Raw genomic sequence first — 18,491 nt, 5'->3', positions numbered from 1 at the left:
AAGGTATCACATTTTGTACATCTTTATCATTAAAAATGACTGTCACAATTAAAAATAGCTGACAGTAATGTTTAGTGATCAGAATGAACAGTGAATGTTTAAATGTTTTAAATTTATTACAGTTCAAGACATAGTGCCATAAATCCCCCTCAAGACCCTCTCCCTTGCTGCCAATCCATTTATCCTATCGTCCTTGCCACTTTCTGAAGCAGTTCTGGAAGTCCTTTTTTCACAAGTCTTTGTGATATGTGATTTTTAAAAAATACAGTAAATGCTGTGGCTAAGTGCCACCCAATGGCAAGGCAGGTTTATAAAAACATTACAGTGCGTCTTCAACCACCACATTCACCAGATCTGGCACCATGCTAATTCTAGCTCTTCTCAAAGTCAAAATGTCCATGAAAGGTAAAAGTTTTGAATCAATTCAGCATATGGAGGTAGCCGTGTCAACACAGCTAAACACATTCACAAAAGACGACTTCCAGAACTGTTCCAGAATGTGGCCAGAACAGTGGGATAGGCGTGTTGAAAATGAGGCGGAGTATTTTGGCGGGGATTAATGGCAATGTATTTTTTACTGTAACACACTTTGAAAATTTAAATATTTACCTCGTTTTTTGATCACACTTCATAAATTGTAATGTGTATGTGTCAGTATTATCAACAGTCTGGAGAGCTATGTTCCTGTCTATCTTGGTGAAAAACCAAAATAATAAGTGAATGTCTTTACCTCTGAGACCAGGAAAAGTCACCCAGAGAACTTGATCTGGACAAAGCAAGCTGAAAAATAATTAAAGTGTGCATTTATCTCAAGGTCCTTAAGGTACATTTGTAAACTGTTATAAGTCACAAAGGATTTTGTTCTTTATCACTTTCCTTGGCCCAACTCCTGGGAAATTATTACATAAAGGCAGCAATTTCCATTTTCTGGTGAAGCAAAGAAGCAGAATTGGGAATGGGAACTTTCAGGCATTCTGTTTAAAAGAGTAGAAGAGCTTGGATAGTGAGGCACTGTAGCAAAAGATTTCAAGGGATGTGGCAGAACTCCAAAGCTTTCAAAGATTACTTCATTTCTAATCTGCATTTAAAGCAGCCTCTAGAAGATGAGCCACAACAATTTGTCATCACATTGAATCTCAGAGAAAACAACATTCACAGAATGGCATGAAATCCAGGTACTCATACATTCGATAGCTTTTGAAGATGCCGATGAAATGACTGTACTTATTGTAATAGTTCAGTGTTACTGTTTTTAGCAGGATAAAACAATCTCTAAAGAATCAAATTATGCATAAGCATAATTCCAGTGAACTCAAAACTTCAATTTTGTTTATGATTTATTTTTGCAACACTTGTAGAAGAGTGTAGTAAGATTTTCAGTCAATAAAGGAAAGGCACTCAAAATGGTACAGGTAATATAAATAATAACACCTTCACCCCTCCCCGAACATTTTGGATAAAATCATATAAACATAAACATTAGGCATACCATCTGCCTATGTAAATAGAATGGAAATCAACAAAAGCTAGCACCTTATTACTTAGGGGATTGTTTGTAATGTTTGTTTTTTATTGTTTGTTTAAGAAATGTTAATTAGCCCTTCCTCAAATGTTCTCAGGGTCCTAAACATAAGCTTATGATACTAGCTAACCCATGCTTTTCAACTGCCAGTTTACCATGGTTAGCATAGGTAACCAAAATATATAATAGCAGAAGATCAATATGTAGTCTATATAAATAAAAATAAAATTAGAGGATAAGAATTGGAAGTAGAAAAATGCACAGAAGAGATCAATGCATATGTGACAAGTTACACAGAAGCCTACAAAGAATTTGAATTACTGGGTACAAAATGCCAGTAATCTCATAAATTTTCTGGGATGTCCCATTGTTAAGAATTCATCTTCAGTAAAGTTAATGAAATTGGAGAGCGGATCTCTTACAGCTGTGATGTAAAGTAATGATATTTCCCCCTTCTGTCAGTTGTGGATCTAACTTCATTAATAGCACCCTGAAGACTGAACAGATCCAAAAAGATTCAGTGGTCTTGATAAAAGCATCTACTTTTGCTTTATAAGGACTAACTGTAGAGTGGCTACAGCTCTTTTAAGGTTTGTTCCTATCTGCCTTTGCACCTGATATGTATAAACAAGGAAGGGGACCATTCAGTTACATCAGCAGGCTGTCTTCTTGTGAATGAGAGCAATAAAATGGGTATTTGCAAGCACTTTCAATCCAAGCATTATATTGTGCTCAAATTTTCTTTTGTCCCTCTTCATCATCTTCATCTTGCTTTTTGTTCACCCTTAATTCACATTATATGATACTTAGTTCAGCCATATGGAATTATATCATGTACAATGATGAGTAGGGTTTATATTTTTAAGGTACTGTTGACCTTCAAGTTACAACCAGCCTGACATATGAACAACTTGGGTTACGACCAGAATTTTAGTTTTAACTAATGACCAAAGTCTTGAGGTATGATCCAAATGTAATGGCTTGTGCTTCCAGATGGTCTCAGACAGATTTAACCCTTAAAGAATTCTGGAAGGAACATGATAACATTCTTTCCTGCACTGGGTTGAGAAATCCTGGGCCAATGTCTCTCTAAGGACACTGAGAGCTGTATGTATACAGGAGAGAGACTTTGAAGACTGTATAGAGGAGCCTGAGCCTTCAAATGACCAACTTGAGTTACAACCAGCCCTCTCAACAAATTGAGTTTATAAGTCAAGGCTCCACTGTATTACCCTTACGATTAGCATTTACATTCTATTCACATATTCGTAAATATGGAGTTCTATATGCACATGTATACGTGCATATTAGTATGAAGGGCATATTTGATCAAATACTTGACTTTCGTAGATAATTGTCTGTATGTATGCTTTGGGCTTCCTGGGGAATGTCTGTTTTATGTTCTATCCCAGGGCCTAGCACAAGGCCTAGAATAGTATGGGAACATAAAAACTGCAAAACAGACATCCAAAAATAACCTACAACAGAGGCGAGGGAATGGTGGTGGGAGACCAAAGTTCAAGAATTCAAGTTTGGAGGAAAAAAATATGTGAGACATTCCTTAACTTTGTTCTTCTATAAGTTAAATACTCATAGAAAAATTCAAAGTAGTTACAAAAATGTAAGAAAAAATGTTTAAATCTCAAACACATAGCAACATATAAAAATTAAAGGAAACAAACAGAATAGGGAAACATATCCAAAAATAGCAAGAAGATTAAGACTAAGAGAAGTAAGATAATAAGTACATGACCACTAAATGAATGAATGGTGGTGTAAATTAGTGAATTATTATTAAAATATCCAGTCGTGGCAAGTTAAATGTCATTTTCCTAAACCTACAATCAACATTGATGGGAGATTCAAGATTTCTTCCAATCTATCTTCTGAATAAATCATTTCTTATAGCTTGAAATCTAAAGTATTTAATTCCATAAAATAGATCAGATTCCTCTATGGAAAAGAAAATTTCCCAACCTTCCTCCTTTAACCTGTCTACCTGGCTACCTGACTACAGATGAAAATATTTTCCTGACACGATCAACAGTGTAGATGTTCAGTTCTTTGGCATGGCTCAAATGGTTTATCAGTGACACAAAAACATCAGACTAGGTCAAATTATAAATTAGTTTCCATCTGCACTAGCCAAATAGTTATTTTAGCCACCTAATATATAACTAAAAACCAATTTAAATAAATTAGGCACCATCAATTTATCTGACATGGGCCATATCTTGACATACAGATTTGTTGTTTTCGATCTGGCTGTCAAACTAAGGAGACATAGAGATCTTCTCAGGAGTCAGTATAGCTCTCCCACAAGACAACAATGCCTAATGACAAGAGGTATATGCGAGGGCTTCTCAAAGAGCTTACCCTTCAAAAAAAGTTTTCCCTAATGTGAGCAGTCCTAGTTGAAAATGGGACCAAAGGAATGAATGTTCCCCAGACAACCCTCACAGCCAAAGCCTTTTCTCAGAGCTCTGGTGCTGGCATCAAAAATCATGAATGAGGAACTGGTGTTCAGTTCACAGCATATGCTGGCAACAGCTGTCTTTTATTACACATTATCTAATATGAGAAATCTAGGTTTAGCAATTTGGCAGACTTGCAAACTACACATTTTGTTATGCCTGCTGAATAGACAAAGCTCCTTAACTCCTCACTAGCCACTAAATATAATGATGGCTGAGGTTGAACTTATGACTGCTCTTCTGGTTTTTCTCAGATGACTTAAAAGAATGGGCATTAACATTCAAAATGCAATTTCTCCTGCCGTACAGTGATTCACAAGTCTCTCTTAGTGAGAAGCCAGGACCAAACATTTCAGCTGTCAGTTTGCAGAAGTTAGGAAAATTTGTGGCACAATCAGAGAGTTAGCCAGCCTCAGAGAAGCTCCTAGGTCAGTGCTGTAGCCTTATCTGCTGCTCAGTTGCAATCTGGTATGTCCTTGTCCCCACTCTGTGTACTCATTTCTAGAAAGAGTTAGAGGTGGGATAAGGGGAGGATACCGATTCACAGGGTGGGAGGTTGTTTTTAATGGTTTGCTTTAAACTTCTCAAAATTATGTGCTCTGTTCTTTCAGTCCCCTGCCTCACCTTCACTCCTTAATTGATCCGCAGACATATTTCTGCCTCACTTTACGTCAGGAGCACTCTCGTAGTGAGGCTCCCCAGATTGTTCAAAAGCATAACAGAGTAGTGAAGCCAAACTCAATTTCCTAAATTGTAAAGGCCCTTAAAGAACCAACATAGAATATTGCCCCTTCCTAGGAAGGGCTAATCATCAGTTTGTGGACCTCTTTTTCAAAAAAAACTTGTTGGATATTGCCCCAGGCATGCCATGATATGGTTTAAAGAATATTTTTCAAGTTGTTTGCATGACACGATCAAATCCTTTGATTCAGGTCTGACACCCTTGATAGTTAAGGAACCCTATGGACGTGCCACAAAAGCCCCAGAAGGCCAACATGGTACCCAGAAATATACCTGGTACAGAATTTAACACAAATTTCTTCCTTGAAGGCATATGTAAAATCAGCCTTCCAGGAGCTGCCTATTCAGTAGTAACTGCATAACAGAAAGAAAATTAGGGAAAGAGAGAGGATCGTTGGCACAGGTAGTACAGTTGAGCTCATACTTGTGATTTGGGTTCCTTCTTCTCACTACAGAATTCTGTCAAACTTGTTTTCCAAAAGCAACTCACCACTCTTATGAAAGTGGATAGTCAGACACAACCACTACTTTGAACCACTTCGGCTTCAATACATTTAAAAAGACTGAACTTATTCCCTTCTGTCTCTTTCCAAAGTTTTCCACTGCAGAAATTTTCTCCTCTAAAACTGTGTGTAGAACTAGAAGTTCTTCTGGGATGTGCAGCACTTCCTACAAATGTAGGCATTGAAGTAATACTCACACCCGAAATCTATTTTTAAATAATTCTGAATGTAAACACCTGATTGTCTCTGATTAATCTGAAACTAGAGACTGACCAGATATAGCTTTGCAGAAACCCAAGCCAGAAATAACAAGAGGTATGAACCGTTGACGTCAATCCTCAAAGTGTTGAAAATAACAATGGGCAAGAGACACACCTGCTTGTGGGGTGGCCTCACTGGGACCTTGTTGCTGCCATTCGGTCTATGCCAAAAGAGTGATTGTTCTCCAAAAATCAGCTATAGGAAATGAATGTCCATTTGGAACATTCTGAAATGTAGGGATAAACTTGGATCAAGTTTCACTGCTGATGACCATATTGAATCAAAAGTATCATGTTCAAAGGGTTTATAAAAGCCAAAAAATAAATAAATAATCCTGGGGCATCAGGCAGGCTAGGAGCCCATACTATCACTCCACTTCACGCAAGGATGAAAAACTGTTTTCTAGCCCACTTGTATTTTGCTAGGTAATGATCTAGCCTGGATTTGAAAATCAGTATGCAGATATATAACGGACCTATATTTGCCTTTTTTTGTAAACATGTTGCCTGGAATTAGGTAAAGATTGCATTAACCTGGTAACATAATCTGTAAGGATTCTTACCCTTTTCCAAATACAAATATTTGAGACACTTCCCAAAATATAAAAATGATTGTATCATTTTTATTATAACGTTCATATTTGTACATGTTTGCTGCACATAATAAATATATTCATTCTGGGGAACGGGACATATACAGATGGCGTCTTGAACAATGTCTGAAAAGTTTCAATAAATCACTGAAAAACACCCCCCCCAAAACAAGAAGAGGAAAATATATGTTTTGAATTAATATGCAAGGAGGAGGAAGAGAAAAGAAGAACTAAAAAAGAGAACTATGCACAAATTCATCGGTAAGAGATGTGTGTACATGCACGCATATACGTATTTTCTACACTTGCACACGCACACACATATTTCATCTGCCTGAGCCTTTCTTATCGTCTTCCTTCAATAACCAGTCTCTCCTACTAACTGACTTTTTAACTCCTGCCATCTTCACTTAGGCTTAAAATCAGCTATGCTTTCTCCATCTTCCATGGCCTTTCAAAGCTTTCTGTTTCTTCCCCATTGTTTCATTTCCTCTTTCTCCAACTACCGCCAAAGTTTCTCCTTCGACCTAGTCATACCTCACCAATCCACTACATTTCTCAAGTAAAAAGTTACTAAAATCCTCTAATGCTCAAACACATTCTTGGCTCTTTGTGCTTGCTGGTCAAATTGCAGTCAGCTCTCTGTACCCATAGGTTCTGCATCCGTTGGTTCAAGCAACCACATATTGAAAATAACCAAAAGCAAAAAAGAAGAAACCTATACTAACATGTACAGGCTTTTTTCTTGTCATTACTCCAAACAATAAAATTGGGCTATTATTTACGTAGCATTTACATCATATTAGGTATTATACATAAGCTAGAGATAACAGAGGATGTGTTTAGTTTATATTTTATGGTAGACTTGAATAGTCATGGATTTTTGCTCTCCATGGAGGGTCCTGGCACTGAACTCTTGTAGATGCCAAAGGACTACTGTCTGCTTTCTCCGAGAAACTGTTCAAGTGTTCTGCAAAGCAACCCAGCTCTGAGATCTCCTCTCATCTCCTGCACACGCGCTGCGTCTTCCTGACATACAGTTGTGTTGTTATACCCTCAGAGCATTAATTATTCCCTTACTCTGGAATATTAAAGAGCTTTCATAGTTATATTCAAAGGCCAGGTTATTTGGAAGAGAGTATTATGTCATTTTACTTGGTGTAATGCTATTCATACTGCCTACTGAATTATAAACTCTTTCTACATGAGAAACGTGCTCTTCTAATCTTTTACCTCCTAAAAATAGTGTGATGTCTACCCCCTTGTAGTTGCTCTGAAATTGTCTATTACACTGAAATGCCCGAGCTGAAAGGTAGATAAAATGAGTTAAGTGTCAGGTGTGGAGGACAGGATGAAAAGTTCCCACCGTGATTCAAAAATTAAAAACATTGCTTAACCAGTAGCTATTTACCAAAACAATGAAAGCTCAACCTTACCAAATGAACCATATTTAACCCAATAGCTTTATGAGAAATAGAAAGTAAAATGGACTATTCTATATCTGAAAACAGTAAAGATGTTGGGATTTCCTATGTTACTTTATTTTCAGACAAGTTGTAAACTGCTAGAAATGTTTGCCATTATATTAAACTTTTTATCATATGTGTACTTTGGATTCAGAAATATCAGTAATCTAAAATATGGTAAATTATGCCCTTATTTTAACTGTTAAAAAAATACAAATGTGCCAGGGATTTAGCTCAGTGGTTCCAGCGCCTGCCTCACAAGCTCAAGGACCTAAGTTTGATCCCTGGTACCAAAAAAAAACAAAAAACAAAAAACAAAACAAAACAAAAAAAACAAATGAGTAAGCCCTATCCATCACAGAAAAATTATTGTAACTCTCTAGTCCTACAATTAGAAGGATTCAGAGAAGCGCCTGTTGTACACCTGAAATTTAAGGGCAAAAATTCATGCTGTAAAGTAATTCTAAATATTTTCTGAATGAGTGCCGTATCTAAAGTTAAATCTGTGCTAAATTTATGTAACAAGTATGTAAGCAAGACCTAAACAGGTATTATGGCTACTTGTTGAATCTTAGAAATTGAAGAATAAAATATCACAATGTAGCCTTTACTGAGAACATACCGTGTGTCAGTCACCATGTGAGGCACTGAACATTTCCATACTTGAGCTGCATTCAAGCCCAATAAGGATGCTTCTATTATTGTCTTCATTTTTGAAAAAAGGAAACTGAGTCTTAGAAAGACAAATGACTCGCTCAAGATCCCACAGCTAGTCAGTGGCTAAGTGTTCCTCCTGGTATACACCTATTCAAAAAAGAAAGTCTTATTCCCAGGAGCAAGAGATATTTGCCAATGTCAACAAAATTTGCCCTCAAGGAAAAGTATTTTCTTTTGACTATGAACTAAAATGACTATCAAAGGCAGAGAGTACAGGTGGGAGGAAAAGAATCAATGAGAAAAAGGTGGAAAAGATCAATAATTCTTATATAAACCATCTGTATCTTTATTATGTGCAACAATTTTCATTTTACAAGAGCACCTCTTTAAGTGAGAAAAATGAAATATTTTAAGTATTGCCTCGGTAAAAAGAAAAAGTGTGTTTGATTCTGGCCTCAAATATCTGGATTGGTCCGCTAGTCTCCTGGGCATCTCACCCCAGCCTCATACTCAGTGACTAATTCCAACATCTCTAAAATAGCATCTGTAGCATGAAATCAGACAAATATCACTCTGGTCTCAAGAGAACACAAATACAAATAGCAACATACCTGCTTCCTTCCGCGAGGCAAAGTAGCCACGGTGTCTGCCAGCGTTCGAATCCTTCTGTTGTCATCCATCTCGAGGCTGCTCGTGAGTGTGGGGTACGAGCTAGATGCAGGACCAGTGCAGTAGTCCACCAGGTTTCCATTGCTGCTCTGCTGCAGAAGCCTTTGTAAAGACATTGTAAATAAAGATTATTCCAGCTGGCACATGGTTGAGTGGCCTTGCAGGATGGGGGAAGCTAAATGTACAACCTTCTGGCGTGACATCAAAAGTAGCAAAGCAGAAAGAGCCCATGTGACTTTTGTGGTTTGAGGTACTTGTTACACAAACACTATCTTTAAGTTCACTCTGTTCAGTCACTGCTTTTTTCTTTAAACTCTAAGAGATCCTCAAACTAATTTTTTACAATTTAAAAAATCTATTTATTTTTTCTCCCTCAAACAGCCAGAACTCATATACTTTTATGCTTCATGGCTATTTATGTTCAAAATACCATCTGCCATATTTTAAAAAGAAAAAAAAAAACCTCCCCAGTTCTGCCATTTATTTCTCATCCATGTTCTTACTTAACATTAGCAGCGCAACGCAAAAGCCAGGGTGTGCCAACATTCAGTTTTTGTGACTGCAGGCAAGAATTACAGGTGCTGGTCATGATGTCCTCAGAAAGTGCTTATAATGTGCTTCCCCTGAGGTACACACACCCTTGCTCATTAATGTTCATCAAAAAGACAACCCGTCTCCCACTTGAGTTACAGCCATTCAATACCAGTCTTCTGATGGCCCTTCTATTTGTCCCTACTAAAATTATCCTTTCTCTCAATAAGGAATAACATGAAAGGAGAAGCAACACTTATAACACAATGTTGGCCATATCTGGGACTGGACTCTGCTCCAGCATTAGGCAGTGGTCCCATGGGAGGACAAGAGCAGCAAGAAGGGAACAGGCCCTCAAGGTGGCACAGGGATGCACCAACTGGTCCCTCAAATGCAGCTGGGGCCCAGATGCCATGGCAGGGTACTCAAAAGCATTGCTGCTTTATTTATTCTTCTTTTGTTTCCCTCTCTCTCTCTCTCTCTCTCTCTCTAGCATAGATCAGGGTCAGGTATTTTTAAGAGCAGTGCTTTCAGGGAGGAACAGGGGAAGCAAGGAAAAGGAAGAATTGAAACAAAAGTCAGGGGCTAGGGATTTAGCTCAGTGGTTCTGCTGCCTCCCTTATAAGCACGAGGACTGGGGTTCAAACCTGATAGCAAAAGAAAAAGAAAGGCAAACGGAGAAGTTGATTATAGCATGGGAAGTTGATTTTTCTTTAAAAATTATTTCAAAGGTCTATACTAGAATATAAAAAATGTAAAAAGCTTTGAGCTGAAATGCAATGTGAAAGGCAAGTTGACTTCACCTCAAGCAGAACTCATCAAATGCATATTGTAAAAATCTTCCCCTTTAACAATGCTTCAAATGATGGAAAAAATACAGAAATTTTTAGAATCCTTTCACAGTACTATTCATACAACTGGACTCAGATTTTGACATGGACAAAATGATGCTTCCAAAAACAGAAAGATCCAAATCATGCATGACAACCTCATATGCCTTAGAGGCCAGGAAGATAACATAAATGTGTAAGACAAACAGGAGAGGTAGACTTCAGCAACACTTGATACACCCATTCTAAAGATATCCATGTAAGATAAATACGCATGGACATACATGTGTGTATATGAAATGGGAGAGGCGAAGGAGAACTATTCAAAAACATCAAAAGACTATGAGGATGCCAAGCGTGGTGGTGCACGCCTATAATCCCAGCACTCAGGAGGCTGAGGCAGGAGGATCGCTGTGAGTTTGAGACCAGCCTGGGCTACACAGTGAGTTCCAGGTCAGTCTCAACAACACAGTGAGACCTTTTCTCAGGAAAAAAAAAAAAAGAAAGAAAAAGGCCGTGAGGAGTGTCGTTTAAATCAGTACAATCAATATCATTCACTCTCCTCTAGAAACGTTGTGAAGTTAGGCTAATATTTTTAATATTTCAGAATACCAGGTGAAAATTAAAAATCTGTCTAATACGTGGTCACATAGGCCACCTGACATGAAGTTTTATAAACAAGTACTAAAGCTGTATCAGTTCAATGCATCACACTGATCTGAAGCTGTGTATCGTAGAAACCAATCATTAAGAAATTGGAAAATTTTTTATTATTTAACTTATGAAATTTTCTTAGTAAGCATAATATTTCAAATCATAGGCTCCATGGATATAATAGAAGAGCCAAAGGCAGGTCTGACATCTATGCCACACACATCAGTATGATCAGACTTGTTAAATATGTATTTATCAACTGGTCAATTTTTATCGGTTTTCTGTTTTGATTGTCAGAGCCTATATTTATCAAATATTTTAAGTAGCATACTAATAAAAAGGGATAAAATATGAGAAAACATTAATATTTAAGTTGGAAGGAGGTTTCCAAAGATTGAGGCCTTGACTTACAAAGCTGTTCTACAATTAACAACTTCTCTTTTTCTTTAGAATTTTCCTTAGGACAATTATACTAGCATGGCCTCTCTTTCTCTTTAGCCTCCCCTTATTTTAGAAGTGATTCTGAAAATGAATCAGATCAAACTCTGTCAATTCAAAAGGTTTCAAGAGTGCCTCACTTTCCACAGACTAAAATTTTTAAAAAAGGTAAGAGGATTTCACAAAAACTTAGCCACCTGTCTAATCATAGGCAGCTATAAGAGGTCTAACAAATTTCTAGTGTAAAACTACTGCCTTACAGGATGTGAGCTGAATTTTGTCCCCCAAAATCAATATGTTAATTCTCTAATCCCCAAATGAAGCCTAGAAGGAAATACTTAAGGTGAAATGAAGTTGTAAGGGTAAAGCTCTGACCTCATAGGGCTGGTGCTCCTGTAAGAAGATAGACCAGAGAGCTCCCATTCCATTATGTGAGGACATTATGAGAAGGTTGCCATCAACAAAGCAGGAAGACAGCACTCATCACGAGCTGAAAGCCCCTGGATCTGGGACTTGCCAGCCTCCAGAACTGTTAGAAAATGACTTCCTGCTGTTTAAAGCCATCTGATGCATGATTTTTTTAAGTTTATTGGTAGATTTTAAGTATACAGTACAGTTACATTGATCATTGAGATCTCGTACCTTTACGTGATGTCTCTTGCTTCTTTTTTCCCCCATTCCCCTGCCCTCCTTTCACCCCCTCCACCCTTCCCTATTTACAAAGACTTTGTTTCCATTTTTTCCATTTCTCATATTTTTTTCTCTTATGTATGGTATGTTTTATGCTGTAGTATTTGTGACAGCAGCCTAAGCTGGTTAACATTCTCTCTGAACCTCATATCCAACCAAAAACTTTTAGGGAGGAAGAGACCATGTATATATAACACAGCTAATGCTACTGAACTTTGTTTTAAGTAATAAGAAATCAAAAGAAAAAGCTTCAAAGAAAATGACTGCAATTCTGTATGTTCTGCCTTATTCATCATCAAATGCCCATATATCCAGCAAGAATGCCTCTGGAGGTCTAAATAGTAGAAACCATGTGAAATCTCTTTCAATAGTGTATCAAAGTATGTTTGCAAAGCTTTGTCAGAGACAATGTCTGAGCTTTCTGGATTACTGTCAGCCTAGCTCATCTATACATTAGGGTGGACATAGAAGTCTAAGGTTAGTTTCAAAATGAGGTCTTTTTCCTGTGCCCTTGTGACATTAAGATAATCATTGGGATTATTTGTTTATTTTTATCTTGGCTGTTTGTCCTTACTTGTAGAAGATATTATTTGGTTTTGTAGGTTGTCATTGTGTTGTGTTTGATTGGCTCACTTGTTTGTATTATTTTGGCATTTCACCTTTATTTGTATGAGAAGACTCTCTAAGCTAATAGGAGATAAGTCACTATTACACAGACAATATCTGGATCTACACATAACAACACTTGGGACATATATGAAATGATGCTGTATGATTGCATCAGATCGAGTTGAGTCTTTAAGAGGCAGTCTGTGCAGTAATTTTGAAATTTCTTGTCAGAATGCAAAAAAAACTTTTGAATTACATGGGAACAGGGAGAACAGGAAGAAGAGAAGGTAAAAGAAAGCATGAAAGGAGGATTCTAAAACTACTAGGGCTGACATCAATCACCATAGCTGTCCTTTTAATTATTTTATAATGTGTTCTTTTCCCAAATCACATGATTTAGTCATGTAATAGAAATAAAATTAATTAAAACAACAGGTCTATAAGAAAGAAAACAGTCTGTAGTGTGTGAAGAACCTCAACAAAATGTTGGAACACCAATTGTTCCCCCAATTTCCAAACACACAGTTCCTTTTTTGAGAAATAAAACTCTAATAGTAAAAGCTCCCTTTAATTATAAACATGAAGCAACATGTAAACCCTTGGTTAGAGAAAACCCAAGTCGGGATTTGTCTAAAACTTTATAACATTCTGTTTTCATGAATTTATCGAGATAAGACAGAAATTTTGACTGACTTGGGCTGAACAGCATTTTTATCTCGTATGATATGGAGCCACCTTTCTGAACAAGGGCATAGTTGTAATAGAAACCTTACTGGCCACTTATAAACTTGGGTGTTCTGTTTGCTTGAAGGCTATCATCTATTTTCAGCTATTTTTTAGTTAATGGATTAATAAAATATTTAGGAATATGTCCAAATCAAGTATAAACATAAAGATCAATATATATTTATATTTACAAATTTACACCTATGGCCATAAAACTTGAAATAAATAAAATATCTCTGTCTCACCTTACAGAAAGACATTAACAATGTGGGCTGTTACAGATATGTGGACATGAATTCATTCAAATCCATTTGAGGCTCAGAGTAGAACCTTAACTATTTTGGCAAGAGATAAAATATTTATAAGTATGGGCTGGAGATTTAGCTCAGTGGTTCTGTTGCCTGCCTTGCAAGCACAAGATCCCAAGTTCAATCCCTGGTACACAGAAAGAAAAAAAAATTTATAAGTAGAATGTGTGTTAGTGTGTGTTCATTTCTTGAGGTAGAAACTATTAATACAATAATAATTATAGAAGATATTGTAAAGGTAGTTAAAGACCCATCCTTTGAGATACAAATTCTTTTACTAATATTGCACCATATTTTCAAGTTATAAATTGTCCCAGAACATAAAACTAGTGGTTTATAAGACTAACTAACTTGACTCTAAGTTAGACAAAGAAGGTGGAAAAAAAAAAAAAAGAAACAAACAGGGAGAGAGGAATTGACAAAATGCCACACAGCAATGCTGATACATCTGACATAAAATATTAAATTAAGTTCAACAATGTGTTCAAAAATAATACCTCTCCACCAGCTAGACTATACTCCATGAATAGAAGGATAGGAATGAAGATATAAAATATTATTTGAAATCACAGCATTTCTAGAATAAAGGGAGAAATCAAAGCAATAGATATCAAGGCTATTATGATTCAGTTTTTCTTTTTAAAAATCCCAAACAAGGTTGGGATAAAGGAAAATTTTCATAACATAATCAAGAGTATCTATGAGATATAACCACCAAATATCATTCTTAATTTTGAAATATAAATGTTTCTATAAGAAAGTAGACTATAATGACTTTGATCATTATCACACTTCACTGTTGTACTCTGTATTACAAATAAAAGGTAGAGGATATGTAAGTTAAAATCATAAAACCAGAAGTCTATTCATTGTTTGGTTTCATTACAAGACTATTCAGAATAATTTACAGACTAAGTTTTCTGAATTATAGGATTCAAGGGCAACATACATACATTTCATACACAGCAACAGTTCTTTTGCTGTACAAGATATAATTCTTATTATATTCATCAATATAAATAATAAATAATGATAATAATTGTATCTGGCAACGTTTACTAGAAAACAGATTTAATGCAAGACATACAGATATATAAGAATTTACAAGATTGTCTTGCAATGGCCACCCACAGAGTCAGGTGTGCAAGAACGCAAAAGGGCTGCGTGCACACTGGAGATCTGAAGGATCCAGTTGAAGGCCTAGAGCTCATGTAGTGCCCCATGGGAGTCCATATCAAGAGGCTGAGCGGTCGATCATGGAAGGCTGAAGGCTCTGTGCTGGAAGACAGGAAATGCTATCCAAGGTGAAGGTGAAGACTGGAGCTCCCCCAAAGAAACGGAAGCAGCCTTCCTTCTCCATTTTCCTTTTATACCATTCTAGCAACAATCCTCCCAAGCGTCAGTCTTCTAACACCCATAATTATGCTAATCCAAGTTAGTTGGCCATTTTTCACTGAAGTTGACACAGTCAGTTAACTATCACAATAATATATTGGTATAAGGATTTACAATAGTGAATGTAAAATACTATCAAGATGGCTCCAAAGACATAAAGCCAAAATAAACCTAGAAAGCATTTTTAAGATTTTCTGAAAAAATGTTAAAGTCTAGACTAAGGGAAAGGCAGGTGTGGAGGTTAAACTACGGTGTCACACTGATTGCTTTGGGCTTCACCTAGGGCATTGGAACACCACACTTCTGGGTATGTCTTGGTGGGTCATGAACATTGTAACCTTGGGGTTTGCCTGGTCGTCCGGTCTCTTCCTCTGGCATTGTTAGACTACTGTGTTTCCCAGTGGCAGTGACTAAATATCTTTGCTTCACAATGCCTTCTGGCTATGATATTTTTGTTTTGGAGCCGGCCAGCAATGAACTGAATCTCCAGAAACAATGAGCCAAAGTAAGTGTCTCCTGTTTTAACTTGTATATGTTAGGTATTCTATCTCAGCAATGAGAAAACTGACTAGTACAGTCTGACATGTTCTTTTGTGAGCATACTCCTTCTTAGAAAGTTCTCCAAGTGTTCAAAGAGATTAAATGTACTGCAAATCAAAATCCCTATAGCTTTCATTTCTACAGTTATAGGATGTGACATGATTCTTTCAACTAAAAGAGAAAGTACACAAAATTAGGGAAGAAATAATTGAAAATAATAATGATAAGAGTATGAAGTTGATGATCAGCCTTGGGAAAACAATTTTGCCTGGATATCAAAGAAATATTAATGCTTAGAAATGTATGTCAAAGAAAAGAGGTCAATAATAGAACATGGCCAAATTTGATGTTGTAAATCAATAGAGAATCCCAAAACATACTCATGCATATGTAGAAAGTTATATTGTCAAGTTATTATCATTCATTAGAAAAAGTTATTGACACACCAATAAATAACATTGGGAATTCATTTCAAAAGTATCAAAATTAAAAATTAAACCTTAGCCTTTTATCACAATATCATAGATCTCAGATATCTTAAGTAAATAAATGTGAAAATTTAGATATGTAAAAAATTAACAGAAGACAGAGAATATTTCAATAAGATAAAGTTGGGAAGATTTTTATAAAAATATATAAAAATCCACAGCACATTAACTACAGGAAAATGAAAAATTTCTCTTCAATGAAGGCTATAATGTACAAAGATGAAAGTTGAGTGACAGCAAGAAATTCCTTGTGAAATAATTTTTAATGGCTGAAATACATGAGTGCTTAAAATTGCATTTTTAGAAAAAATATTTATAAGTAAGGGCTATGAACAAGTAATTACTGAAGAACTATGAGTCATCAATATATTTTGTTAGGTGGTCAAAAATCTAACTTTTGCCTATCCAATAAACAAAATAAAACAAAAAGTTGGTGGTCACCGGTATAGAAAAAGTTGCAAGTAAATGGAATCAGAACACTTTTGGAAAGAATATAATTCCTTACAGCTTATTAATGTGATAATTTCAAAGTGTCAAACTTTAAAACATGCAACCTAATTACTTTTAAGTAATTGTACTTCTAGGAATTGAAGCTTCACACGTATTCTACATGTGACAAAAGCAATAGAAGTATGATTCTTGTGGCATTGGTTGTAGTTTCAAAAGAAAATGAAGTCTCAAATATGTATCAGTTGGAAATGTGGTAAAATAATTTATGGCATTTTTTTTTTACATTGTTGGGGATCAGACTCATGCTAGGGCCTTCAGTATGCTAGGCAAATGCTCTACTTCTGAACTTAGCTATACTCCCAGCCCAATTTAAGGTAATTAATTTAGTGGAATACTGTATATCAATTAAAAATATAAAGAAATATCCATACTCAGGTGGAGATCTTTAAGGCAAAAATATAGAGGAACAGATAGGGCAGTATGCATGATATGGTTCCATTAATTTTTCTTGAGGAAGTATCACATATACTGCATTAAGAGACCCCAGAGAGATGATTAGATAATGCAGGTGCTACACTCCTCTGCAATTCATCCACTCATCTTAACAGCTTTACATGCTGTTAGGAGGGGCCCAGGTGGAGGTGGCAGATCACTGCAGCAGAGCATTTTGAGGGTGTATCTTTCGTGGGTACACTTGCCTGTGCTTGGCTTTCCAGGCACCATGAAGTGAATAGCTTGGCTTCGTCATGCCCCTCTGCCATGATGTGCCTGCCTTGGACCCAGCCAATCATAGAACAAGATTTCTGAAGCTATGACCCAAATTGGTCCTCTCCTCCTTTAAGTTGTGGTATTTGGGTATTTTGTCCCAGCAATGCGAAAGCTGACTAAGACTTATATGTACATAAACATGTACAGACATAAGAAGGACTAAATACACATTAACTCTTAATAGTAATTACTTCTGGTGAAGGAATTAGGGAAAGTGAGAAAGAGTGAGAAGAGGACTTACGAAGTGTACGCTATTATAGCTTCGACCTTTTATCTAAGTTTGCATTCATACACTGTATTATTTGATCAACCTTAAAAATATCAGTAACTCAGAGAACTTTAAAAAATCAATCACATTGTTTCTAATAATATCTTAGGGTTTTATAGGTCCTTATACTTCACTTATGCTTACTACTGAGAATTATGTTTTACCTACTGAATGCTGACAGGCTAAGATTGTATTTTATTTAATGGTGTTTCTTCTTCATCCATTTGGACAACTCTTCCATATTTCTCTATTGATTTTTTCCACCCAAGTAAAATTCTTCCTCAGAAATGTTTTCTGGAGTCTCCACAAAATAGCAGTAAGGGAGAAGAAAGTAATCGCGAACAGTTAATTTTAATGTGGGCAAAGTACATTAGTTTGTACTGTTGAAGCACTGTCTCTAAATGGCAGTTCTTTACTAATTCATTTATTACTCCATCCTCTTACAAGGCACACACACAATTACATTTCAAAACCAAGTCTTACATCAGAATTCAAAGTAAACAACTGACCACGGTGTTTCTTCCTCTTATCTTAACACATTGTGGCACTCTCAGGTTCGGCTCTACCCAATAGCTGTGAGCAGTCAGCTCTGCAACATTGGGAAAGACTATGGGGCTTTTAGAAAGTAACTTCTTAGAAAGCAAAGAACCTGTTTGTAGGTTGGGATTTTGTGCAATACTTGGAAAAGCGAACACAGTCCTTTAAGCTCTAGGTAATTTTCCCCAACCTTTGAATAAAATCCAAACTGCTTAGCCTGTCCTTGTAGGTCCTCCACGTTCTGGCATATCCCATCGTGCTGGCCTTCTCCCTTCTGTCCCTGCAACAAAAAGTAGTTCCTGGTTTTTTTTCAGCTGCCTGCCTACCTGCCTGTCTGCGATCACCCGGCGGCGTGCGCGGGAGCTCCCGGCCTG

At 36.6% G+C, this 18,491-nt stretch overlaps 1 protein-coding gene across 5 annotated transcripts in view; it reads right to left on the bottom strand.

Moving 5' to 3' along the window:
• Nucleotides 1-18,491, bottom strand: part of Cytip (cytohesin 1 interacting protein) — an 81,465-nt gene that overhangs the window by 19,584 nt on the left and 43,390 nt on the right. For 4 of the 5 annotated variants that reach the window (XM_010606774.2, XM_010606775.2, XM_010606771.2 and 1 more), the window contains 2 exons: nt 8,828-8,987; nt 731-780 (listed from right to left, as the gene is read on the bottom strand). In XM_010606774.2, coding sequence (XP_010605076.1) covers nt 731-780; nt 8,828-8,896 — 119 coding nt within the window. In that variant the 5' untranslated portion in view covers nt 8,897-8,987. Of the gene's footprint in view, nt 1-730; nt 781-8,827; nt 9,002-18,491 lie in introns of those variants that run through there. The other variant, XM_010606772.2, reaches the window with a different exon arrangement.

This window comes from Fukomys damarensis, unplaced genomic scaffold, assembly GCF_012274545.1.
Source record: "Fukomys damarensis isolate Sample0158 unplaced genomic scaffold, DMR_v1.0_HiC HiC_scaffold_26, whole genome shotgun sequence".
Taxonomy (NCBI): Eukaryota; Metazoa; Chordata; class Mammalia; order Rodentia; family Bathyergidae; genus Fukomys; species Fukomys damarensis.
The sequence above is the reverse complement of the archived record's forward strand: the minus strand, read 5'-3'. Positions and strand labels throughout refer to the sequence as shown.